The following is a 26,501-nucleotide window of genomic DNA, read 5'->3' as shown; positions in this document are numbered from 1 at the left end:
ACGCTTCCGACTTTCGTCTACACTTTCCTTTTTCTTCTCATTTATCACAAAAACTAAACAATAAAAGGACTAATTTGAGTCAATAGACTTATTCTAAACGTGCCAAAGGCGATGGAGCTCACAGCAGGTCCATTAACTAGACATAAAGTCACAGAGAGCGTGTGACAGGAGCCAAAACGACTCGCTGTCTTGTTTTTATCTCTCCATTATTCATTCGACCTGTCTAACCCTTTTATTCAAGAGTGCGGCTGATCTGTTGCAGGAATGTTATGTATTCCCGATAAAAACTTCTTTAGACGGTTTTCTCAAGATTGATCTTAAAATGAAGACGAATCCAAATTCTCGACACAAAAGCTGTCGTAAATATCTTAAAATGAAGACAGCCTCACGGTTGTCTTACATCTCAAAAGGTAAGATGTTTAATACATGTATTTGGTTGTTTCACATGCGATGTGTATTTGTATTGAGCCAGAATCTTAAAGTTGACGTTTACTTGCCGTTAAGGAATATTTATATTGATATATATGGATAATGATAAGGTCTTACATTATTAAAAACGGAGTGATGTTTACATTATTCTGGGACAAAGTGACTCGAAATGAAGAGGGTGAAAAAAATTGTGGCGTAGTAACACACAAAAGGAGTTTTTAACGCCTGCTAACATTTTAGCTAAGATGTGATCGTAAATGCCGTTTAACACATGACATGCTGATAGGCTATATAAGAATGCATTGTGCTTGTTACACACAAAGTTTATTGTATAGATAAACATATACGGTTACAACACGAGCAAGCAAGTGTTATCATCGACAAAGCATTTCATTTTATTCTTACAACAAAGATATTGGAGAACTTTTTAAGAAATGCTTGAGAATCGCACGAACATTCTTACAAACTTCCTTCAATGTATCTCAACAACAATCTTATATTTTGTCTTCAGAACATTGTGAATCCGGCGACTGATCTTTTGCTTTCAGTGAAGTCAATTCAACTGTTACCACATAAACCGGCGGTTTATGCTAATTTACAGCATTTGTTCCAAACCTGTACATGAGGTTTTCTTCTGTGGGAAACAAAAGAAGATATTTGGAGAAATGTTTTGTGTTCTTACAATAGAAGTCAATGGGGGGGGGGGGGGTCAATGTAACCAACATTCTTTAAAATATCTTCTTTTGTGTTCTGCAGACAAAAGAAACTCATACAGATTTGAAATGACTTGAGGGTGAGTACATGATAACAGAATGTTCTTTTTTGGTTATACTATCCTTTACTATCCCTTCAAGGCCGCCATTCAAATAACAAAGTAATTAAATTACCGACCTTACCTGATAGCAAAATATGCAGACCTAAAGAAGCATTTGATTTCAGTAGGTTTAGGTAAAAAAGGTTGTTTGTTAAATAAAAGTGTGTCTATAAAAACATTTAAAACAGAGAAATGAGGGACCTGCCTGGATGTAACCGAACACATTCAGCAGTCCAGATGAATCCACTAAGAGGATTCTCAACTCTGAAAAAGGAGAATAAAGAAAGTTATTCTATGAGAAGTATTACGCTAGAATGAGGAGGGATGGATACCGGTAGCATTCAATCAGAGCAGGAAACCATCCTGACAGAAAACCACATCGCTCCCTACATCTCCCACAGGAACCTCCGGCCCAACAAAAAGAAAGGCGCAAGTTGGAGACAAAGCGATTGCTTGCTCTCGGTTTCTGTACGCATATGAGATTTCCCATCAGCCACCGGCTGTATATCGCCTCAGGGCTGAGACAGAGAGGAACAGAGAGGGGTAAAGGAGACGTCCCGCTTGTGCCTGTGTGATTGTGCATCGGCTGCATTGATCAGCTGCTGTGTAAACAGAGTTCAGACGCTCGGCTAAACCCCGGAGCAGACACCCACAGGAAATGAGAAAGCTTACATGAGCTGGCGTACGAGGATAGTGAGGACGATAGGAAATGAAAAAAATATATATCTCATCCTCCCCTCTCCACTTCCTTAGTGTCACTCTTGCAATCTTCAAATCCAAATCGGTGCGAGTTTCTTTCGTCTGCAGAACGCAAAGGAAGATATTTTGAAGAACGTTGGGAACCCGACAACATTGACTTCCATTGAGTCAAAACCACAGAGACATTTCTCAAAATATCTTCTTTTGTGTTTCACAGGGGAAAGAAAGTAACACTGTTTGGGATGACATGAGAGTAAGTAAAAGATGACAGAATGATTTTCCCGGCTAAACTACTCCATTAAGTAAAGAAAGATGAGGCAGATGACCACCAAAATATTTTAGGAACTACTTATAAAAAACACCAAGTGGGTTTTAGTCGCATTTTAAAGCACAAAATCTTCCCTCCTGCACTCAATTAAACCCAACAGATAATGGCATTATACACCAATCCATCAGAAACATTTAATGAAAACCCTAAATTCTCTGTCTCCGTCTCAAACACACTCACACAAGTAAATATATGATGCTGACGAGGATGTTAATGCATTAGGAACAGATAAACAAGGTGTATGCGGAGGACGGGAGGAATGGAATTAGTTCCATCTGCTTCCATCGAGCAGAAGAAAGACAAAGAAAGAGAGAGAGAGAGAGACAGCGGAGGTAATTCGATTTTTGAGGGCTGTTAATAAGATTATTTTATCAGCGCTTTAACTGTTTGCAAACAGAAACTCACAGTTCCCACACGACCGTGAGATATAAATGCTTCTGTCGCATGGCTTTCGTCCTGATGAAACTGACCATCGACTGACAAGCTCTATCTATGATACAATAGTGCAATTCTGATGCAATCGCACGCAACCACGCTACTTTCAAAACTAAACTCTTGTAGCCAGCACAAACCTCTAGAGGAAGATGATCCCGGTTCCTCATTATTTGAGTCAAAATGGCGGTCGCTTGCCTTGAACAATAACTACTCTCATTAGAAAAGTGTTTGTGTGAATATGCAGTGCTAATGGTCGTGTTCATTTGTTGCAATCGGTAACTTTGCCAAAATAGTGCAATTATTTCTAAATTGTAGCTACCAAGCTTAAAAAAATGATCATTTACAAGTTGAGCTGCTGGGTATGATCCCAGAGAAATGTCAACTTGACATCATTTTAAACTTACGGATGACTGATAAGTATGTAAAGTATTTGTATGTTTCAAACAGAGAGGCAAAACACTTCTCTACACCGGATGCGATTGGCACGGCAATCGGCTTGTTCCTAATGGGTACATCGTGCCACATCCAGTGTGGATAAAAAATATTAAAAACTATAATAAATTTGAATGCGTTCTGTTGTATTTTGTCGTTTCGTGCCGCGTCCGGTGTAGACACGGTGTAAGATTCCAAACGTCTGGTATAATGCAAAACTATGATATAGCAGGAACTCTACTCAGAGATATAGTTTTTGAGTTAAAGGGATAGTTCACCTACAAATTTGAATTCTGTCATCATTAACTCACCCTGAAGTCAAACCTTTATTAATTTCAGGAAGATATTTGGAAGAATGTCCATAACCAAGCAGATCTCATCCCTCATTTACTGCCATTGAAATAACTACGGCAGTAAAAAAAATGGGGGATGAGATCTGTTTGGCTACTGACATTCATTCAAATTTCTTCCTTTGTGTTTAGCAGAACCAAGTCATTTATACAGGTTTGGAACAACATGAGGACGAGTAAATGATGACATCATTTTTAGTTTCGGTTGAAGTGTTCCTTTAAGGCATGACAACATGATTTCTCTTAGAGGAATGATGCAGTGTCATAAACTTCTGAGTGTGTTTGATTCATATGCCTTGATAATGGCTCATCAGTCCTCGCATGAGAATTTATCCACTGATGTTATTGAGTGTTTTTCTCTCTGTGGATCACATCGTACTTATTTGGGATCAGATTTTCAAAAGCTGGCACAGCCCATCATGTCAGGGCAAACAGCGGTTGGAATGGCCGCTGCTATCGATGGTGTAACTTCAGAATTTATTGCCTTTGAATCCGTTCTGCGCACAAGTTTCAATGGCAAAAACGGATAAAAACACAGACGACGAGTGAGAGTTATGCACATTTGTTGAAATGTAATGTAATGACAGATGTTAACAAAGCTTTGGATCTTTGAAACTGGCTCTGCCATCAAAAAATATTGCGATAATGGAAACACTTTACAATAAGGCGTTATTTGTTAACTAACACTGTGTCAATCCTCCTACAACAGCAAGCTACAAGCTTAGTAATGTTAATTTCAGCATTTACGAAAACATTTTCAAAATGAAACGTTGAGTCGGTTGACATCATTTAATGCACCATGAACTAACATGAATAATTGTATTAACTAACTTTAACAAGGATTAATAAATGCTGGAAAACGAAATACTTCATTGTTAGCTAATGCATTTAATAGCAGCTTATTATAAAGCCTTACCGCGAGAACTTTACAGAAAAGCTTTAGCATATTTCAATATCTCCTCCACTACTCTGATTCACTTCAGTAACTTTCATCTGAGTCTAGTTTTTCATTTCTCTCTCTCTTTATCTCTCGTGCTGTGGTCTTCTCTCTTTGTCTCATCCGTCAGCATTGTGACCTAACGCAGCTCACTGAAGGATCTGATTCAAGCTCCACTGGCACCAAAGCCATTAAGAAACATGTCAGAATAGATATGAGGAATTACTGTACTCAATCACACCGCACCAGACAACAGCCGCTCTCGCTCATGTAACATGTTTAATCACTGTCTGACATTTTACAGCATCTTTTCTTCCACACAAGCAATGCTTTTTCATGTTAAAGTAAATTTCCCATTGTGCAGGAAAGCATTTGTATGTGAACCGCAGCTGTGCGTAATACATCATATCGTGAACTAGCTGAATGATTATTGAAGCATGAATCAGACTCTTTCAAACGCTGACAATTTATGGCTCGGTTTTCCATGCATCGTTTTTTTATTACACTCCTGTACGTGAGCAATGACAAATCATATTCACTTAACTGTCATTGTGCATTGCCAATAAAGGTTAATTGAATCCGTCTAATACAGAAAAGTGAAATCATCTAGAGTAAAAATAACTTCTCCATCATGACTGCACTTTAGCTACAACACACATCTCTGATGTTGGTAGCCATAATGGACCAGTTGAACAGGTACAATTTTTACTCCAACTCCAACTGAACTACATTAGATGGATCATGTGACGTATCACTATCTTCAGTCCAACACTGTAATTGTTTTTTGCTGACTTCAATTTTTAGTATTGTTAAATTCACTACAATTTATGCACAAGCGTTAGTGACTTCCGATGTTGTAAGAGGTCAGGATATCAGCTTCTAAACAACCCTAAACAACGACTGTCAAAATATACTAGCTGCTGTCAAAGAAAAACAAGCGAATAGATGCGAATGTAAAGACACGGATAGATGCGAATGTAAAGACACGGATAGATGCGAATGTAAAGACACGAAAAGATGCGAATGTAAAGACGCGGATAGATGCGAATGTAAAGAAACGGATAGATGCGAATGTGAAGTCGCGAATAGATGCGAATGTAAAGACGCGGATAGATGCGAATGTAAAGACGCGGATAGATGCGAATGTAAAGACACGAAAAGATGCGAATGTAAAGACGCGGATAGATGCGAATGTAAAGAAACGGATAGATGCCAATGTGAAGTCGCGAATAGATGCGAATGTAAAGACGCGGATAGATGCGAATGTAAAGACGCGGATAGATGCGAATGTAAAGACACGGATAGATGCGAATGTGAAGTCGCGAATAGATGCGAATGTAAAGACACGGATAGATGCGAATGTGAAGTCGCGAATAGATGCGAATGTAAAGACACGGATAGATGCGAATAGATGCGAATGTAAAGAAACGGATAGATGCGAATGTAAAGAAACGGATAGATGCGAATAGATGCGAATGTAAAGAAATGGATAGATACGAATGTAAAGACGCGGATAGATGCGAATGTAAAGACACGGATAGATGCGAATGTAAAGACACGGAAAGATGCGAATGTGAAGTCGCGAATAGCTGCGAATGTAAAGACATGGATAGATGCGAATGTGAAGTCGCGAATAGATGCGAATGTAAAGAAACGGATAGATGCGAATAGATGCGAATGTAAAGAAACGGATAGATGCGAATAGATGCGAATGTAAAGAAACGGATAGATGCGAATGTAAAGACGCGGATAGATGCGAATGTAAAGACACGCAAAGATGCGAATGTAAAGACGCGGATAGATGCGAATGTAAAGACACGGATAGATGTGAATGTGAAGTCGCGAATAGATGCGAATGTAAAGACACGGATAGATGCGAATAGATGCGAATGTAAAGAAACGGATAGATGCGAATGTAAAGAAACGGATAGATGCGAATAGATGCGAATGTAAAGAAACGGATAGATGCGAATGTAAAGACGCGGATAGATGCGAATGTAAAGACACGGAAAGATGCGAATGTAAAGACACGGATAGATGCGAATGTGAAGTCGCGAATAGATGCGAATTTAAAGAAACGGATAGATGCGAATAGATGCGAATGTAAAGAAACGGATAGATGCGAATAGATGCGAATGTAAAGAAACGGATAGATGCGAATGTAAAGACGCGGATAGATGCGAATGTAAAGACACGGAAAGATGCGAATGTAAAGACACGGATAGATGCGAATGTGAAGTCGCGAATAGATGCGAATTTAAAGAAACGGATAGATGCGAATAGATGCGAATGTAAAGAAACGGATAGATGCGAATGTAAAGACGCGGATAGATGCGAATGTAAAGACACGGAAAGATGCGAATGTAAAGACACGGATAGATGCGAATGTGAAGTCGCGAATAGATGCGAATGTGAAGTCGCGAATAGATGCGAATAGATGCGAATGTAAAGAAACGGATAGATGCGAATGTAAAGACACGGATAGATGCGAATGTAAAGAAACGGATAGATGCGAATGTAAATGTAAAGACACGGATAGATGCGAATGTAAAGAAACGGATAGATGCGAATGTAAAGAAACGGATAGATGCGAATGTAAAGAAACGGATAGATGCGAATGTAAAGAAACGGAAAGATGCGAATGTAAAGACACGGATAGATGCGAATGTAAAGAAACGGATAGATGCAAATGTAAAGACACGGATAGATGTGAATGTAAAGACACGGACAGATGCGAATGTAAAGAAACGGATAGATGCGAATGTAAAGACACGGATAGATGTGAATGTAAAGACACGGATAGATGCGAATGTGAAGTCGCGAATAGATGCGAATGTAAAGAAACGGATAGATGCGAATGTAAAGACACGGATAGATGCGAATGTAAAGAAACGGATAGATGCGAATGTAAAGACACGGATAGATGCGAATGTAAAGACACGGATAGATGCGAATGTAAAGAAACGGATAGATGCGAATGTAAAGAAACGGATAGATGCGAATGTAAAGAAACGGATAGATGCGAATGTAAAGAAACGGATAGATGCGAATGTAAAGACACGGATAGATGCGAATGTAAAGAAACGGATAGATGCGAATGTAAAGACACGGATAGATGCGAATGTAAAGACACGGATAGATGTGAATGTAAAGACACGGATAGATGCGAATGTGAAGTCGCGAATAGATGCGAATGTAAAGACACGGAAAGATGCAAACGTGTGTCAGTCTCATCTTCCGCGCAATTTGAAAATATTTGTCAGCTCGCGCCACTCACGCGAAAATAAGGAACTTTACGTAATAAAGTAATAAAGAATGAGAAACGTGATTGTACGCGTTTGGTGTGAATCCAGCTTTATTCCATTATATCAGAAAAGTTTTATGTTTCTTAGTTTGCGCTGTAACTTTTTAGGTTTGTTAAGTAGTTTTAGAAATTAAACCAGAAAGTAATATCCCGACCTCTGACAACATGGATGTTCATTTCTAACACTTGTGCACTTGTTCATTGATCCATTTACAATCCATTTTTTAAGACCTGGGGTGCCACTAAAATACCAGTTTGTCACGAATTTTAATGAATAAACCGGCAAAACAGACATCCCGTTCAAATCACGCATTACATTAAATAGAACATTTGCATATTATATGTAAAAGCACAATAGTCACTTACATGCTTCCAGTGGTCGAGCTGCTGTCTGTGGGCAGAGATCCATTTGAACGCTCCATCTGTGCTAACCTGAAGAGGTCAAAAAGACAGGTTTCCAGTGTTTATTAGAATAAAAATGATTCAGTGTGTCTTCTAACATGTTTATTCATATGTAGCATGAGTAATCAATGAAAACAAATCAAAACTGAAATATGAACATTGGTGTATCCAAAAGGGTTGAAAACCACCAATTCTAAAACAAACCTGCGTGAAGCACAGTTCTCGTGTTTAGTGTTAAACTTGTACAACACACACGCACGCACACACACTGATGGATTACAGTCTTACCATCTCCTGGAGTTGCTATAATGGGATGGAGGGTTCAGCCGTAGTCTTTATTCACAATCCTGTAATAACTATGTGTGTATGTGTGCTAGTGACATTGAGAGTATCTAGCTGACGATGAAAATCCATTTTCGAGTCTTTATGAGTAGAAGGTCAGCACATGACGCGGCTGGGACGTTTGTGTATGCGTGGTGTGCTTTATCTTTGTGTAGGTGTAAATCGAATTGATACGCACCAAATATACGCTGTGTGCTACCAGATTAAATTGGCTTTGGAGGAAAGCCAGAGGTCTTTCGGGCGTATGTGCATTCATACTGCGGATCAGTCTCAGATTTTCCATTGCGGTGATGTTTTTTGACAGCGTAAGGGCAGCTGCTAGTTTTGATATGCGACATCAATTCATCACAAATGATCATTTACATGTCAACAAACTAGTAATACCCTTTTACCTTATAACATGGCATCTATTCTAAACGCCTGAAAATAATATGTTACAATGTTGGAAAAATGGTGTTTACTTGTGTACTTATATAGCCTTTTTATCCAATTCATAACGATTTCACGAGGTGGCTCATTCATATTTATGATCTGGAGCTTCATTCCGACATGTTTCAGATTGTGTGAATTCATACAGTATGAAGTGGCCACCCAAAATAATGTTGTTAGTTATGAGAACATGTTAGTTTTCTCTCATTCTGTGTGGTTGGCAGTGAGATATACCTGCTGGCGTACTGCTCTATCCGTGAGTGTGTGTCATCATGAGGGAGTTGTGGTGATGGGGACAGCCTATAACGTACATAAAGATAAACACAAACGATCACCGTCATGACAACAACAAATGACACGTCTTATGATCTACAGTGGAGGCTGCGTGTTATTGGGACAAACGAACTGAGGAAGAAGGTTAGACAAAAAACATGGTGGGGTGCAAGTGGGGGGGCGTGCAGGTGGGACTGTCGCTCCATGCATTGAGGTGAGCAGCATGCTGTGCGGAGGAAGATACTCACTCATACTCCTCTGGACACATGCTGATGAGAGTGACCGGACTGCAAGGGAGAAAGAAAAACAAAAAACAGAGGAAGAGAGGGAGGTTGGGGGGAGGAGGGAGGAACAGAACGTTTTTTAGGGTCAGAGGTTTCACAATGTGCACGGCACTACCGCACAAAAGGACGAGGTGATGAAATACCCCTCCAGTGCTGTAGGGGGCAGCACAAAGTGTTAAGGTGTGCTAGAATTTTGTTTTTTAAATGACTATGACTAAATATATACAAATATATTTTTTGCTCACATAGCAAAAGATAAACTCAACAACAGTGTTTTCACTACTTTCAACAAAATGAAACACAAACAGAGAGAGTCTAATACCAGCAGTCAAAATAGAGAATGATGTCAAATTTACTTGACTTCCATAGACGCTGTATAAGAAATACATGATATTGCTTTAAATTTAAGTAATATAATACAACGTATAGTGTTATGAACGTACATACATTAAATATATATATATATAAAAACTGGATTTCAGGCTTGTGAAAAAGGACCATTTACACATCAATTCAAATTCTATCTTTTACACCCGTCTCATTCTTTTGATATCAAAGGAATCCATTGGTAAAACAAAACACAAAATGACACGAACTTTACATTGATGCTTTACACACAATTAAAGTGAATAAGGACAAAAGTTGTTCAAAATGCGCACAAAAGTAGGTTTTATAAAAATATTCCTTAAAATGTGTCCAGAACATTCTCAAGTCATAGACAGATTTGTGTGAGGAACAGTCTAAAAGTTATTCCGAATAATCCTTTGCCAGAACTGACTTTTCTCTGAATATATGATATTCAAATTCATCAAATCCCTTCTCAAACGCTCTGTAACTCTTTAACACCGTCACGAGTGTAAACTGCTTCTGCCAAGAAGAAAAAAGTGAATCGAAAGTGTAAACTTGTAAATTGTACACACGCACATTTGAGTTTAGAACCACACGGATAAGATCTCCAATTCAATCTTTACGCTTTAATTTATCTCGATTTCATATCAGCGTCTTTTGAAGTGAAAACTCGCTGGTAATCTCACACGACACCTGGCACAGAAGATCAAACGCCCGGCTGTGACTCGACAGGGAAAGGTTTAATTTGGGGAAGTTCGGTTCACTCGGAGATGATGAAAAAGTGCCATATTTTCTTTTAAAAGCGGCCACACGGGAGAATAGACTGTAATTGCAGGATGAGATATTCAGAGTTAAATCTGTTCAATTTTCTGCATGCGAAATGCAAGAGGCTTTTGGATTTACCGCCCTTCATTCTCACCCCAGGACGAAGGTGGTTTCGTTTTTTACAGCTGATGCAACTTTGACGTGGAGACAAAAGCAATGCCACTGAGCATCTTACAAACAGTCTGTTTCATTCTAAAGGAAGACTAGCAGAGACAGGCAAGATAAACTCTTTACGAAAGTTGGTTAAAGTTCTATAAAAGGACTTTAAAGTCAACAATAAGCTTTAAAAACAGCAGCCTGTCTTACTTCGGTAATGTGAACCAATTCTGAGTCAAATGAAATGAGACAGAAGTGTAGGGCGGGGCTTGATTTCGTCCTATGGAAACTGATTGAATTGTGACTAGGGGCTCTGTTTCTTCACAGAGGCAAAACTGAAAGTGAGTTTGCAGAGAACGGAGAACAACAACAAACTAGGCAATCAACTTTAAAGCTTTTCGAGAGCATCTCGACCAACCTGATCTCGAAGGAAAGCGTAACTATTTTACAAGGTGACGATTTCGTATGAATTTCTACAATGTGATGTCCACTCCCAAACGAAATAAATGCGTAGTAAGAAGATCACACTAAACCATACAAATCAATGCAAAGAATCCGACTCGTAAACTAGTTACCAACTCACAATAAATTGTGCTGTCTTTACGAGAAACTAGTTCATTCTCATGAAACCACCATAAAAAGATTAAATTATTAAACATACAATTCAGTAACAAAATAAGTGACGATAATAAACGTAATCCTGTCTTTTTACTTTGCGCAAAGCATCATTTTAATATAGGAATGAATAATTTATGTATTTTATTGCTTTTTCTGCTGAAATCCTTTTTTCATTCTGATTACCGATATAGGTTGTTTCTGCATTATAGAAAATTATACACGTCACCTTTTATAAAAGTTATCTTGGATTAATCGTCGCCTTGGAATTATAAGGAGCTTTTAAATGTCATAAAGCAAAAATGATACGAGGAACAAATCTCTTTCATACGCGAAAAAGTAGGAGACCCTAAATGCACAATATCAACATTTTCAGAAATTTGTGAATGGGGAACAAGTCTAAAGCAGATAGAAACTTCTGATTCTGAAAAATCACTTTCAGCTTAGAATGAGATGATTCTGTCTGCAAAACCAAAACGACACAAAAACCATGCAAATATGACTATTTTACACATTATTACACTTATTTCGTGTTTTAATAAAATGATAAGTGAACTATATGACACTTATTTCATATTAATAGGATGCTTTGTCTTGTTCAAGTAAAACATAAGAGGCTTTGTTAATTGCTGTATCTAAATGTTTTATCCATAGAATGTGAGAAGGGTAAAAAAAATACTCTAGAGATGAGCATGGCTGAAACAACATTTAAATGATTTCATACATGATACACAATATTGTAAGATTCACGGCATTAATCACATTATAATGATAACTCAATCTTGACCAAAATATCCATGACGTAATGTCTATTTATGAGTGATTAATACAAACTTGCTTATGCATCAAGGCTACGCTTTTTTTTTAAGCGAAACATGCTATGGGATTGACACTTAAATGGTTATGGAAACCACACATTTTTTGTGAAAAAAATCTAAGTGATGTTAAAATGTAAGTAAAAGTTTTGAAATGAACGCTTTTAAACATGAGGCTATTATTACTTTGGTATTAATGGCTGCTGTTGGAAAAATGTAAAAAAGCTGCAGTAAATACAGTAAAGCAGCAGCCTACTTCTCAACATTTGGCTGATATTATCCAATAGTCAAGTTGACACCAGCTGAAAAAGTCATTTCAGAGGTCCAAAAAGCTATCCCATTTTGACACATGATGACCAGGGCACAAGACCTAAAACATGTATTAAGATAATAAATTGGGTCTTTTTGATTTCATGTTGACTTTCATGGAGAACAGAGAAGGACCACCAGCTAAAGAAAGAAAAGCAAGATGGTCTAGGAGGGAGATATATGAACTGTCAACAGCGACACGGTCCAGTTATCCCGGCCGTTAAATAGCCGCCCGGTGTATCACCATGTACAGACTGCCGAATTTAAAGTAATGAGGGATTCTCTAAATGAACGCCGACAGAATCAACAAATGCGAGCTCTCCAATAAAAGTCGGTCAATATCCCCTGGTGCTTTTCAATTTGAGGAAACCCAAACACTGTAGGGTTTATTTTGCTGTTGAAGGAGCTGTGAATATATTCTAGGCATGGTCATCACTCTTGGTTAAATCTGACGCATGGAGCCGGAGTTTACACGTTCCGCCGCAGACTGTAGCGTGTCTGCTCAGAAAACCAAAAATCAAAGGTTGCATAAACCGGTCTGGTATCAGAGAGGGCTAAGATCAGCTGAACGTCACGCTAACGTGGACTAACAGGAAGCCTGTGGGGTGCAGGCACACATTTCGGCACTCCGGCTTATAATCGGTGCTAAGTGAAGAAATGGGTCATCTTTAGTTCCTTGTCATTTGAGCAGAAGTTTCATTTCAAAGCGGCTCAAATTCATGAATATTAGAGATCAAAACGATCTAGAAATCACAAGTGCCTTAATGAAGAAACTGTGATAAATTCGTATTTTTTATGAGATTTTACACTTGGGTTTTGCTTTCAAATCTAGAGAGCAACTTAAAAAGGTGAGACGCATTTCCATGGCATCGCATAAATCCTTCAGGACTGAAGACATTCTCAGAATTCACTGCCACGAGCTCAGTGAATAAAATAATTGGCACCAATGTGGAACATTGTGAGAAATTCATTAATTTTCTTTAGCATTTCTGAATAGTTTATCCACATGAAAACTGTTTGATCTCAAATGTGTGTGTTCAGATAGAGAACACCCTGCTGAAAATGAATCGAGACAAATTGAATAGAGGAGAAAAATGATAACCGATCTCAAAAATAGGGAAAACTTCACAATCCAATCAAAAACCAATAAATGAAGTCATACCTCCACATTTTTCTATTTGAGTATTCAGTTAAACAAAAATAATTCAGTTCACATTTAAAGAATTGTAAAAACAAACACTTTTAAAATGCACTATAGGTCAAAAGTCCGTTTGCAGATATGAAATATATATGTGTCTTAACTCTGGGGGAAAACTAGGCCATTCTTTACATCTCTCAACAGTGCAAATACGGACTGGAAGAGACCACAGGCTGGAAACAGATACTTTAATGTGACAAAATCATTTTGTTTTGCTATTGAGATGCTTACGTTTCCATGTTGTCTCCTTCTAGGACCGTCTGGACGGGCAGATAACCCAGGCGAGGGTGTTTCGCAAAATACTTCTTGGAGCGAAACTTGTTTTTTAAGACTTTGGTGAAATCTCGCATGTCCTCTCCCGAGGTGGTCTGAAAATGTGAAAGAGAGATGCCAGATTAGAAGATGTGTATGTGAATATCCTTTTTAGCAATAGGCCCTTTTCACAATGACGTCATTCATCTTCCGCCCTTTTCGCAAAAGCAGTGTATCATAACTTCCGTTTTGCAACAAACAAGAAGAAGAAGAGCATCCATTTTGCTGTCGCACTAGAATTTAACAACAGTGACTGAAAATACGAGTGGTCAAGACATCGGTAAGATTATTATTGTGTTTAGTATCAGGCATGTTAATAGCCGTATTCGCTGCAGAACAGAAGATGCGTGACGTCATGTGAATATAGAGGCCCTATAGGACAGTGAAACTATACTCGATTTCACAATCAAAAATGTTTACTATGCCGCATATCTGTAAGAAGAACATCATCGAACAGATTTTTAGGGTTGACATTTTCTAACTGATGGGATTTACAGCTGAGAGTTCTCTTTAGATATCTGACCTGAAAACACAACTTTCCACGCTTTATTTTTAGAAAGGCACAAAGTTAACATCAGAGGCTGGAACAAGCACATGAAAGTATACACGCTCAGGTTTTGATGTCAGTGAAATGTAGTACAATGAAGTTAAGCAGAGCTCATTAGTCAAACATCTTTCTTGTCTTTCTCTTTAAAGCGTGTGTGACCCTCGAGATCCAAGACTGATCCGACTATCACTCGTCTTGTCCTCCATTTGCCTACTGAGGCTGAGCTGAGGTGTTTCAGTCTGGTACACACAAACCACTTCAGAATGTCTCTGTCTGTCTGCACGTCCGCACTCGAGTCAGAGAAAGTATGTAGAGTATACATGACACTCACTGAAATATTATTGAGACAAATCTCAACAGTTAATCTTGGCAGTTTCATGACATTATTTTATTGAAAACACAAATATTTTAAGTTAATAATACGAAGTGTCAGTTTTGAGCATGTAAACCTGCAATTTTATGTTTTACACATAGATGGCGATATAGAAGCTATGGGTTAGGTTATGGATTGCTGCTTGAAGTAAATACTATACAAGAGTTGAACATTATACATGAGTCTTACGCTGTGTTCACACCAAACGTGAATTGAAGTATTTGCGTAAGTAAATTACATCCAAGGTCAATGCAAAGACACAAATAGACACGAACATATAGCTATGCCAATGACGCAAATTGCTCAATGCGTGACATCCGCCTCAATCGCATCTTCCACGCAAAATAAAAAAATATTTCACCTTGAGCCGCAAAGAGCTGATAGACACGTCTGGTTTGACCGTCGCCTATTAATATAGAGTGCGGAATGCAAAGCTTCGCTTTTGGTGTGAACGCGGCATTACGGTTTTTATAATGTACCTGGTTTACACTTTAAATTCGACAGGCCACATTCATGAAGGTATATTAGTGTGTTAAATCATTCATAACTTTCACATTGAACTAAATGTGACAGAAATCTGTTCTGCGCACGTTTTATGAATGTGACTCATTGTATGGAAATGGCTATCGACACGCGGGTGAATAAATGACATCATTTTGATGTCTGGGTGAAGTTTTTCTTTCGAAAGGACTTAACTCGGCTGAACGCTTGTGGGACATCTGTTCAACTAATGAAAACAATATCAGCACAACAAAAGCAATATCACCACAAAGAAAAAGCAATAACTGTGTAACAGCCCTTTTGAGGGCCACAAAAACATATTCTGTTCAATATTGATCTTCCGCTCTCCGAATGCCGATGACAATATTTGCTGCTGAAATGAAAGTAAATCTGGTCTAATAGTTACGGCAGTAGCGTTGTTTGTCCGTGTGTGTGAGGAGTGGGATTTATGGAAATTGTTGGGTTTGTCTGAAATGAAAAGCATCTTCTTCACATGCTACAACTCTGACAAGATTCATGAATGAAAGATTAAGACTTCTTTTTTTAAACGGCACTTAAAGTTACTTACCAATTATTATATGGAAAACTTGATTCTGGTGGCCAGTTGTGACATTCTAGGGTCTGAAATCCCAACAATAAAGAAATCTCTTTTTGAAAATACATTTCTTTTGGTCACTTTTGGTCAGTGAATTGCCGTACTAGTGAACAACCTTCAACAGATGAGCTATCAAAGACCCGCTTCTGCCTCAATAGAAGAAGATGACAGTTCTTGCAAAGCTGCGTGATTAATCAATCAAGCCAAGAGGCTCTTTCTGCTCAAGTGCCGGCGCTCCACGTGAAACCGCTTTCAACTCATATTATTATTCAGTCTAATTTCTCTGAATTTTTGCGCGGAGCATTGAAGAGCTAAAGGAAAACTGTTTAAAAGGTGAACCCCTGTCACGCTGATCGTTCCTGGTGACGCCTTTTCAATTTCACGCTCTGAAATACAGATGTTGAATTGAACACCTTAAATTTTCAGTTGCATGCGGCTCGTGTTGTGAAGGTGATGGGAATGCCTGCCGGTGATACTAATAGATGAAGCGCCTCTGAGTTCTAACTACTGTCTGGCTCACCCGAAGCCATGGACGGCAAACTAAACACAGCCATTCCTCTCACACGATAAGATCATTACTCAGCGACAACACACACTACAGACCCTACTGGAAAAAAAACATCTGAGAGTGAAACAAATGAAACACATCTGCTCTGTTCCCAGCATTTTACGAGAGCTCTCGATGCAAAGACTGTTGCGAAGGGCATAGGTCGCATATTTCTAAGGTTTCTGACGTTCCTTGGTTTTGGACACATACTACCACGTTGCCCACCATAACTTTGTAAAAATAATGTTTTCTTTCATGCAGGTGTGGTGTGAGGAATTGTTGGAGTGGGTTGATGTTCAAGCATTACTATTTTAACTCACCGGCGTGCAGTATTCCACCATGGGGTAGTTCAGTTTGTGACCCTTCGCTGTACGACCAGAGAAGAAACAACTCTGACACACGTCGTAGTTGAAATGCTTCAGACTACGATATCTGCGGAGAGAGAAAAAGAGTTAGTTTGATGTTCTTTACTGTAAAAACTGACAATCATTTGGAGGGTTAAAACATCCATATATGGCAAATCGGAATAAGTAGGCCAGATGTTAAATCAGGGGTCCCGGGGGGGGGCTGTTGATTTCAAATCAAACCCACTGGCCTGTAATTTTTGAGTTATCTTGTAAGCTGTTAAACACTGAAGGACAGTGGCGCTCCAGAACGACTAAGGCTATGTTCACATTTAGGTTCTTTTTTTAACTGAAAAAAAATTGTTTACAAATTGCAGCCGAGGGCATCTTTTGTTGCTATAAAAACAGCAGTCGACTTGTTGCCTCGCTGTCGATCAGGTAATGTTTGTGCACGAAGGCAGCTCAGAGAAACAGATTCAGGAAAGCTTCATAGGCAGCGTGACAGAATTCTATTTGAATTATAAACAGAGAGCGTCTTTGCAAAACCAATCACATATATTTCAAAACTACGATACTTATTTCTCGCTAGAAATGCAATCAAAGGTAATTGAAAAGGAAAATTGAACTTTTATTTTACACAAAACTATGCTCTAACTGACGTTTCGGTGTTCCTTACATGCTGTTATGGAAAGACGGGTTTCGATACTCGCTTGTCATTGGCTAGCTGTGAAAAACACGCTTGACGTTTTTTTTTACTTTTACTTCAAAAGACACTCACAAAGGATTATGATGTAAAAAAAGACGACGGTAGCTTAAAAAACAAAGCCAAATGTGAACATAGCCTTACTCTCAACATCCTTTTGTCCATCGCGCAAAGATTTAATAACGCTTTAGACGTCTTGGAATAAATATAGCACAGGCATCATAAAGACTTATTGTTTGAGTATTTTTTGACAGTAAATTGAGAACACAGAACCACGATAACATTTTTTAAATGTATTTCAGTGTCCCAATGAAGAAAACAAGTGATACATGTTTAACATTGAAAACAATTCTTACTGATTCTTTTGTAATGTGTCTTTAACACAGTTATTTAAGCAATCCTTACTTTATACGTATTCACTTTTACCTTCTAATTTCAAAGAAATCGAAAACTTTCCTTAAGTTTAAGCTTACAATAAGAGAAAAAGAAATAAAGGGTGTTAAAATACCGAAAGCTATTTCTCGTTTTAAGCAAAAGCACAAAATTCCTTTGAAAACTAAGAATAATATCATGCATGTGACATTCTGCCCGACTCCAGTCAACTGTATTATACCCGTCTGTCACAACAACACAACAACAACATTTCAAAACCCTCTCACTCCAATTACATCCCGTTTTATTCAATAACACAATTAACAGACTGCGTAAAACTCTTGTCATTCCGCAGATTTTCTTCATTAAAATGTAAATCCACTATAGACGGGAGCAGAACTGTGTGCGTGTTTGTTTTTGGTTTTATTTTGTCTCCGTGAAATGCAAATTCAATTGAATTTCATCTCTCTAGAGAGTAATATTTTCACCTCCCTGCTGCATAAATGAAATGTTATGACGGTTAAAGGTGCTGTGTTTTCTGAAACGGCCTCCTTTCGGATGTGTTTCGAGCTCTGTCTGAGGCCCCTGCTGAGAACTGTGTTTCTTTTAATAAATCACGCCATTGGTAATTTGTTTATAATCCTTTGTTATGAGTTTTTGTGAGAGGTAGGTAAAATGATTTAGCTCGAAGTTCGGCCAAAATAGTTGAAAACGACCAAAATACTGTACAAACACAATGAGCAAACGGACTCAGCCTCATTTCTAAAACATGAAAAGTTTGAAACTTTCTTAATATTCGCAGACAGATATAATTGACTAGTGGCTGTTCTGACCGCGACATGCACATAACATACACTTAACATTTTGGGCTTTTTACTTTATTTATCCACAACTATAAAAATGTAAAACTTGATCCAAATTTTGTCTCTTGCTTATTGAATTCATCAATCTGGCAGAAATACATCTCAAGATTTGTTCTCCATTAGGGAGATGAATCCTGTTTGATTGACTCTGACGTTCATTTCCTCCGTTCCTCGCTCGTGTTGTGTTAGGTCGTCCTTGTTATCCATCACTGACAAAACACAGTCTGTAGCTCTTCTGTCAAACGTCCGATTGAATCTCCACTCTGAAAACACCATGGTCTGCCGTGACGCGATCGGTTCTCGGGGGATGCTGGGGGTTTGTTGTGCGACTTAGCACAACGTCTTAATACAGAGAGCGACGGGTCCCTAACGGTAATACACAATCTTAATGTATGCATGTGACATTTGAAAAGGTCAGCACACCTACAAGATCAGACTGTGACAGCGTAAAATACTCAATGGAGACAAATGAGGACGTACGACACATCACTTATCACACACTGCAAAAAATGTTTTTGCACTGCAAAGGTATGAATTCCTACTAAGCATTTTGTCTTGTTTTCTAGTACAAATATCTAAAAACTCTTAAATCAACATACATTTACTTATCGAGCAAAGTGACCAAAAACACATTTATTGGTTTTCTTTAGAACAAGCGAAAACTTGAATTAGGTGCTTAAAGGAGTAGTTCACTATAAAATTGAAATGTCATGATGATTCACTCCAACACATGTCATACAGGACAGGCCGTCTGTGTGTTTATTTCTTCCGTAGAAAAATATTGAGGCCTATTAGGAAAGCTTTCCAGTGTTTCTTATATAGCGGAAGTTCAGACCCAGTGTTTACGCTTGTAGAGAAAGATGAGCGTTCAAAAGTTCTTGGATGTTGAATGCCACGTTATATGTCTTTGTTCAAGATTATATGTTTCAATCTTTTGACATCTACATCATGTGTAACCTTTACTACGTGATTTAGTGCAAGACGTGTATTTATGTTTAGAAAGTAAATAATATTTAAGTTTTCTTGGAAAATTACGAATCGTTTTGCTAGACAACACCCTTATTCATCAGCTGGTGTTGTGTAGAGCCTTTTGAAGCTGCGGTGAAACCTTTGATTTTTAATGAAAATTCATGAAATTTTATGAAATTTCAACAGCCCCCGTTTTAAGTGCATTATGTGAATAAGAACCCTGGAAATATTTCCTCAAAAGCTTTCATTTGTTTTCGGCAGAAGAAATAAACACGGACATGTGGGTAAGTGAATTATCACGAAAAATTAATTTTATAGTGAACTACTCCTTACAGGAAATGGTAAAACTGAACTTTAAATTGAATTAAATTTTCTTTAACCAAGTTACTTTTAGTGAATTCGTAAAAAATACTTATTTAAAAGGTGTTGAATGAATTTGAAATGCTAACACATGAACTCTGGCAGTTCTAGTTTAGATGTGAACTTTGAAAGTGCCAGAGGACACACATCTGATCAGTAACTCCTACGATCCCGTCTCTCATGCTCCGATTTAACGTGTGCTATCAGATCCTGACATTTAGATGAATGTTGGGCCTCAAGAGTGAATCTAACCTTTCCGCTCCCTGACAGCCATACGCAAACCTGTGTGTGTGTGTGTGTGTTTGCATGCATCTTAAATCTGTCACAGATCTTTAAAGATTACACCTCAGAAATCTACCTACAGCTACAGCTACAACAACATTATAGCGGAGTTGTCATTGAGCTAGTTGATAAAAACAAATCTCCTTACCTTTCCCCCTATTTACAATGGTATGCTTTTAATCATGATGCATAATTTAAATAACACACACCATAATTTGCCTGTTGGGCACGACTTTGTTGACTTCATATGACGAAAAGATAACTGCATTAGGTAACCTGTAATGTTATGTTTCCAACAGCGATGGCGATAGAGCGGCTAAAGTTACAGATTGCGGCTTTAACTTAGTCCCAATGAAATAAAAAATTCCAATGCCCATTTTTAATGAAATATTGTAGCGTTTATTTTAAATAGTTTATCATTGTGGGTCATTCTCTTTTTAAAATTCGTGTGCCCTCATAATCTTTAGTTAAAATCTGAAAATGCACTCCCGTCCTGTAATGACTATATCCATCTTAGATGACGAACGTAAGACGGCTTGGGCCAGGCATCCGTTAACTCCTCCCCTTAACTGTAAGCCAGCTGCCAGTTCTATTTCAATATGCGACAGCTGTTTTTATACATCCAATCAAATCGCAGAGAAAGATGATAGCCACGCCCACTCTTTTCTCATTCAAAATTCCATTTCACTTGTAAATGCTTCAAAATACAGAATGAACGCAACTTCCGGATCAGGGGGACTTTAACAGGTGCTGCTTACCTACAACTTTTTTTGTCATTATTAGTCACCATGTTTTAGAAGAATTATAGATGGTCTCGGGTGCAACAACATAAACAAACGCCAACTCCCAGTACACATCCGCAAAGAATCAATAACTGTTGAGTAGTTTTAACTGAATTGAATAGAATTAGTATACAAAGACATATCAATATAAATGAATTGTTATATTATAACCGAACACAGACTGAACTATAAAGACACTTCACTAAAATTGCAGGAACAAAATCTTAAATCATTTCTTATTTAGACGCAAGCATTATTTCATAAACCTTCAAGTGAAAAGGTTTAAGTGTGTCCAAACAAGTATGTTCTACTGGTCGTGTATGTTTATATGTGTATACCTGAAGCCAACGATGGGAAACTCTTTACAGATGTTACACTTGGCCTGATGTTTGGCCGTTTCCGCTGCGCCCACTCTGTGCAGGACAGGAAGCCACACCATGGACTGCGGCTCCAGCCTCATCCAATCAATAAACTGCATCGGCTCCAGCTCAACCTTATTGGTCACCTGAGGACAGGGTAAACACAAACAACCAATCAGAGGAAGATGGAAGTCTACAAACAACAGGAGATGAACTCATTAAACCATGCAGCATGTCAGAAATCAAGATGAAGGCAAGAACATTTCCTACTAGGACCCCGCCCCGGATAAGCGGAAGAAAATGGAGGGATGGATGGATGGACATCATAAGCCATGGCATCACTTGCACGGCTGCATTTGTAGAGACAGAACAGCCTCATAAATATTGCAAGGATGATAAAGCATACAGAGAATCTGAGTGATGTCATTCGGTGTCTGCGCTAAGTGGGGGATTTTTAACAAGGGTAATATTGAAAATATATATATATAACAAGTATATAGCTTATAATCTGATTTGAGACTAGAATATTTTGAGGTCACACTAGAGACAAAGACATTCATTTCTCAAATGGTTTGGTTTTGATAATCATAAATTACTGTACGTCTGATGCTCAGGGGACACACTCAGCTCACGAGCTAAAACAACATTTTGTAGTTGTACATATAACTTAATATATAATTGAAAAAATACAAATTTGAATCAAACCTTCTTCGTATATGGAATAGGTCCATCACAAAAATGTAAAACTTAACTTTAACATATTTTTGACTACGAAAATGAAGATAATAATTACTAAGAGAGATTAAAAGAGATTTGAAACATCGAATGAAAAACACAAAACAAAGACATTATAAAATCCAGTAATTTGTTGACAGCTCCACCAATTGGATTTAACAGACATCATTGTAAAAATATCGACTCTATAACCCATATCGTAAAAAGTCAATTTTGCCAGGATATCTTGTTACAATATACAAATACTGATCCAATATTGAGAGTCATATAAATATAACTCCCTTCTGGAGTGTACAGATCAGTAACAATAATGTCTTAAAGGAGTAGTTCACCTTTTAAATAGAACATGTTGTCATCATTTACGGCCCTCTTGTCATTTTAAACCTGTATGACTTTCTTTCTACCAAAGAACACAAAAGAAGATATTTAGAAAATTGTTGGTAAAAGAACAACACTAGACCCCATTCACTTCTATTGTAACCAATGCAGGTCAATGGGAGGTTGTTAACAGCATTCTTCAAAATATCTTCTTTTGTGTTCAGTGGAAGAAGGAAAGTCATAGGGGCGAGTTAGTTATTGTAAAGGTGTGCGCAAATAGGGAGCATACGGTGCGACGGCCACATTTTTCCAAGCGCCTAAACAAGATGGAAATAGTTCCCTTTACAGAGTGCCGCGCGCACCGAGGGCTATGCAAACAACAAAGATAATCGCAAACAAATAACAAGGCAGTAAAGAACGATTTTGGCAGGAATTCATCTGCCGTCCCCAACAGCAACAACACTCTTGGCAGTCATCTGTACGTACCGATGGGAGAGTCTTTAAATGTCACTTAGCATTGAGAGACAAACACACACGGTCTTTAAGACAATGGGTGGCTTGAGGTTTGAGCTGTATTTAGGCTGTGATGTCATAACTATGATGCCAGCTCCGACCTCTGACAGCACCAAACACATCAACACTATAAGGAGCCCTCAAGCACTGAATGTTTGTGTGAATCCATCCGTCATTCAGCTGTGACAGGCTGCCGTAAATGACCGCAGGTTTGACATCTGTGTTGTCTGTATGTCTTTCCTCTCGACAGGACTCATCTCTCACGTGAGACTCACCTCACCCTCTTAATAATGACACCTATCCTTCATTTCCACAATTTTTAGGCCACCTTCTCTTCCTGTATATCAGTTCTGATTGGCAATTTTTCTCCGATCATCTTTCCATCCTGACTTGTTTTATATTTGACAGTCTCTGTTTGGGGACGAGAGATGTGAGACAGACTGAAAGAAACCGAGAGTCTTAACAGAGAGCCAAGACGGACAGACACATGGAGAGATGGACAGGATGACAGGCGGGCAGAGATACAGACGGAGAGACAGACAGGCAGCGAGACGAAAGACGTAAAAGCATTTAGAAAAACATCCAGCAACCAGTAAACACCTCAAAGATGGAACCATCTGAATATTTATAGCCGCCTGGCATAAGTGCTGTAGTATTAATACCGGTAAAAAATGACTGGAGGAAAAAAGTGTGAACGCTCATGCTGACAAAACCAATAAAACACTCACACACGCCTAGTGTGAGGTACTATGAGGATATCGCAAGTAAACCGGTTCAGTAATTCACCAATTGCTTTATAGGCGAATAACACATCTGTCACACCCTCATAAACACAAGCCATATCCGGGTAAAACACACAGGCTGTGATCAGTCACGTATGCATCGATGCCTGTGTGTGTTCACGTACATGCTGGAAGCAGCTGCGGACGCTGGGCTCGATGTTGCTCCCGCCGAAGGCCGCCACCTCGCCCAGCTGTCGAGGGATCTGAATGGCATCATGGAGCAGAAGACCCAACTGCCTCTGGTCACATGTACCGCCCGCTGAAGCCACTTGATTAAACAAACCTGAAACAGACAGACGGAAACACAGCAGTACAATCAATTCAAGACAAGATGGCTGATATACACAGATGTTGTTATGTGTGTAATCCCTGACACACTCGTTCTTTCCAAATCGATTTTAGCTTGGACACACACATGTGACCTGTATCACAAAGCCGGGTTGGGTTTTCACCCGGGTAAGTTCGCGTTTAATTTGAGCATACTCTGTGTTTTCGGGCTCAAGAAAGTGGATTGGTTTTGAGCGGGTTTCGTCGACCTTGGTAACTAAAGCTACACGGCTAACCTGCTCCGGGGCAGGTTTTATTCTGGGTTAAAGTAACTTTGTATAAGCTGCTTATAAATTTCGTGACCCATGAGTGTGACCCTCAAACTGCTCAATGAAAATGGATATGTGATCCATCTCAATAACTGAGATAGGTTGCTTTTGCCTGTCTCTGCTGTGCTTCAAACAAGGAGAACACTCGCCAGCATAGCTTTTAGACTAACCAGCCCTGCGCTGGATTGTGTACTCTTCATCACACGGAGAAACAAAGACTCAAAGCTCCTGAGATGAGTCACAACTTAAAAGAGCGAAACGCCCAATTACGTGCCGAGGTGCATCATGGGAGTGCAGTCAGACTACTGTGCTTTTAGAAACAAAAACAAGACAACAGCAGAGAGGAGAAGGGCATCATGGGATTTGTGGTGTTTCACGAACAAGCTAATTAAAGCTGGGTACATGCAGGATTTGTGTTTGAGATCTCATAATGCCTTGAGGCGAAAACATTACGTTTTCAGTTTACATTCATAGGATCTGACATATCAATGACTTTAACCGCCACCAACAGGCCCGCGCAAATAATGAACGTTTTCAGCGAAAAGGTGTGACGTTATTTTGTAAAAGTCGCTCAGCAGTCAGTGTGATTTCAGTTTCATTAACGCTAAAATCCCAACAAAGAACTACACTACCCATAATCCTTAAAAGGAGCAACCAATCAGACAATTTACTGAACTGTTACATTGGAACATTAATGATCCAAAACAGCTCGGTAGAAGCAAATCATGAACATTGCTGATGAAATAATGTATTTGTCAGAATGTTTATCAACAAAAAAATGTCACTTGGTCTTTGAATACTCCATTCTGATTGGCTGAAAGGTGTGCATCAAAACAGCTTAATCCACAGGTAGTTCCAGTCAGTTTGATCAATTAACTGACAAACATAACGTCATTTTCACCTGTCTGATTGAAAAGTACGCTGTAAACATCAATAACAGCTTTAACTTGGCAAATGACCACATTATTTAATGCACTTCGCAGAAGTCGGATCTTGGCCTTGTCGCCGTGCATCAAAATCCTTTGGCAAGCCGGGGATTATCCTTTACATATTGTAGCGTCTTTAATCAATGCATCATTTAACAATGATTGATGGAATGTGAAGTTCAATTCCTTTCTAGGCAATTTTATTTTAAGCCCTTTATTGCTTCAAAACGTTTTAGGAGATTTTTCTCCGCTCCGACTGGTTGGGTTCATGGCTTAATACTTTTATTGAATAGAATGACTTTTTTTTATATTTTAAAATGTTTGGGAAATTACAGCCAATTTATTTTTGTTCAAGCACAGCGTTTTCCAGGGGAATTGGGCTACTTTTAAACGAATTCTGCGGGTTGAAATTTGATATATTCATAACTTGCACTTGACGTAAATGAGTGTACTGAACTATTGTACTCTAACAAATGTACATTTTAACAATAATAAAACTGAATCGGACAATAAATCTGTAAATAGTTCATTCAAAGAGTTCTAAAAAAAGGAGAACCACTTTTCCTGAAGGATTTTGTTCATCAGCTGTAAATCTGGAGGTGAGATCATTTGATTGATGTAAATATATGTCAATGATTAATGCTTTACAGTTATTTTCATTGATTAAAGTGTCTAATGCATGACAGTGGGCAGGCTTTATTACAACAACCTGGCAACCTTGACAGCGGGTCTGGACGAAAATCTGATTCGTCCCAAACTCTCTCCTGTCGTGCCTGGTTAGGACACAATGCTGGGAGTGTTTGTGTGTTTGTTCCAGCTTACATTTGAACTTCTCCTCCAGGTGACCCTTACAAAGCGAAAGAAGGCCAATCTTCATTGACAGAACTCGAATCTTCCCACTGCGACCCCTGTGACATACAAAACACATCATGAGAAACAGACAGTAGTGGGATGATACTGTATCTGATGATGCTCAACGATAAAGGGGTATTATTGTTAACTACTAACTATTATATATATTAAAACATTTATGTTATTAGAAAAAAATATTATTAAAA

The 26,501-nt window shown here is 38.6% G+C and overlaps 1 protein-coding gene across 5 annotated transcripts in view; it reads right to left on the bottom strand.

The window, feature by feature from the left end:
- LOC306906988 (utrophin-like) overlaps nucleotides 1-26,501 on the bottom strand; it is a gene marked incomplete at its 3' end in the record, with an annotated part of 107,437 nt that overhangs the window by 12,589 nt on the left and 68,347 nt on the right. For 2 of the 5 annotated variants that reach the window (XM_079478780.1, XM_079478782.1), the window contains exons 40-47: nucleotides 26,266-26,351; nucleotides 24,047-24,204; nucleotides 21,553-21,719; nucleotides 16,860-16,971; nucleotides 13,896-14,032; nucleotides 9,423-9,461; nucleotides 9,136-9,201; nucleotides 8,095-8,160 (exon numbers count right to left, since the gene is read on the bottom strand). In XM_079478780.1, the coding sequence (XP_079334906.1) occupies nucleotides 8,095-8,160; nucleotides 9,136-9,201; nucleotides 9,423-9,461; nucleotides 13,896-14,032; nucleotides 16,860-16,971; nucleotides 21,553-21,719; nucleotides 24,047-24,204; nucleotides 26,266-26,351 (831 nt within the window). Of the gene's footprint in view, nucleotides 1-8,094; nucleotides 8,161-9,135; nucleotides 9,202-9,422; nucleotides 9,462-13,891; nucleotides 14,033-16,859; nucleotides 16,972-21,552; nucleotides 21,720-24,046; nucleotides 24,205-26,265; nucleotides 26,352-26,501 lie in introns of those variants that run through there. The other 3 variants (XM_079478781.1, XM_079478783.1, XM_079478784.1) reach the window with 2 other exon arrangements.

The sequence above is a fragment of the Barbatula barbatula genome (assembly GCF_947034865.1).
Source record: "Barbatula barbatula genome assembly, chromosome: 17".
Taxonomy (NCBI): Eukaryota; Metazoa; Chordata; class Actinopteri; order Cypriniformes; family Nemacheilidae; genus Barbatula; species Barbatula barbatula.
This window is presented reverse-complemented; position numbering and strand designations above follow the sequence as displayed.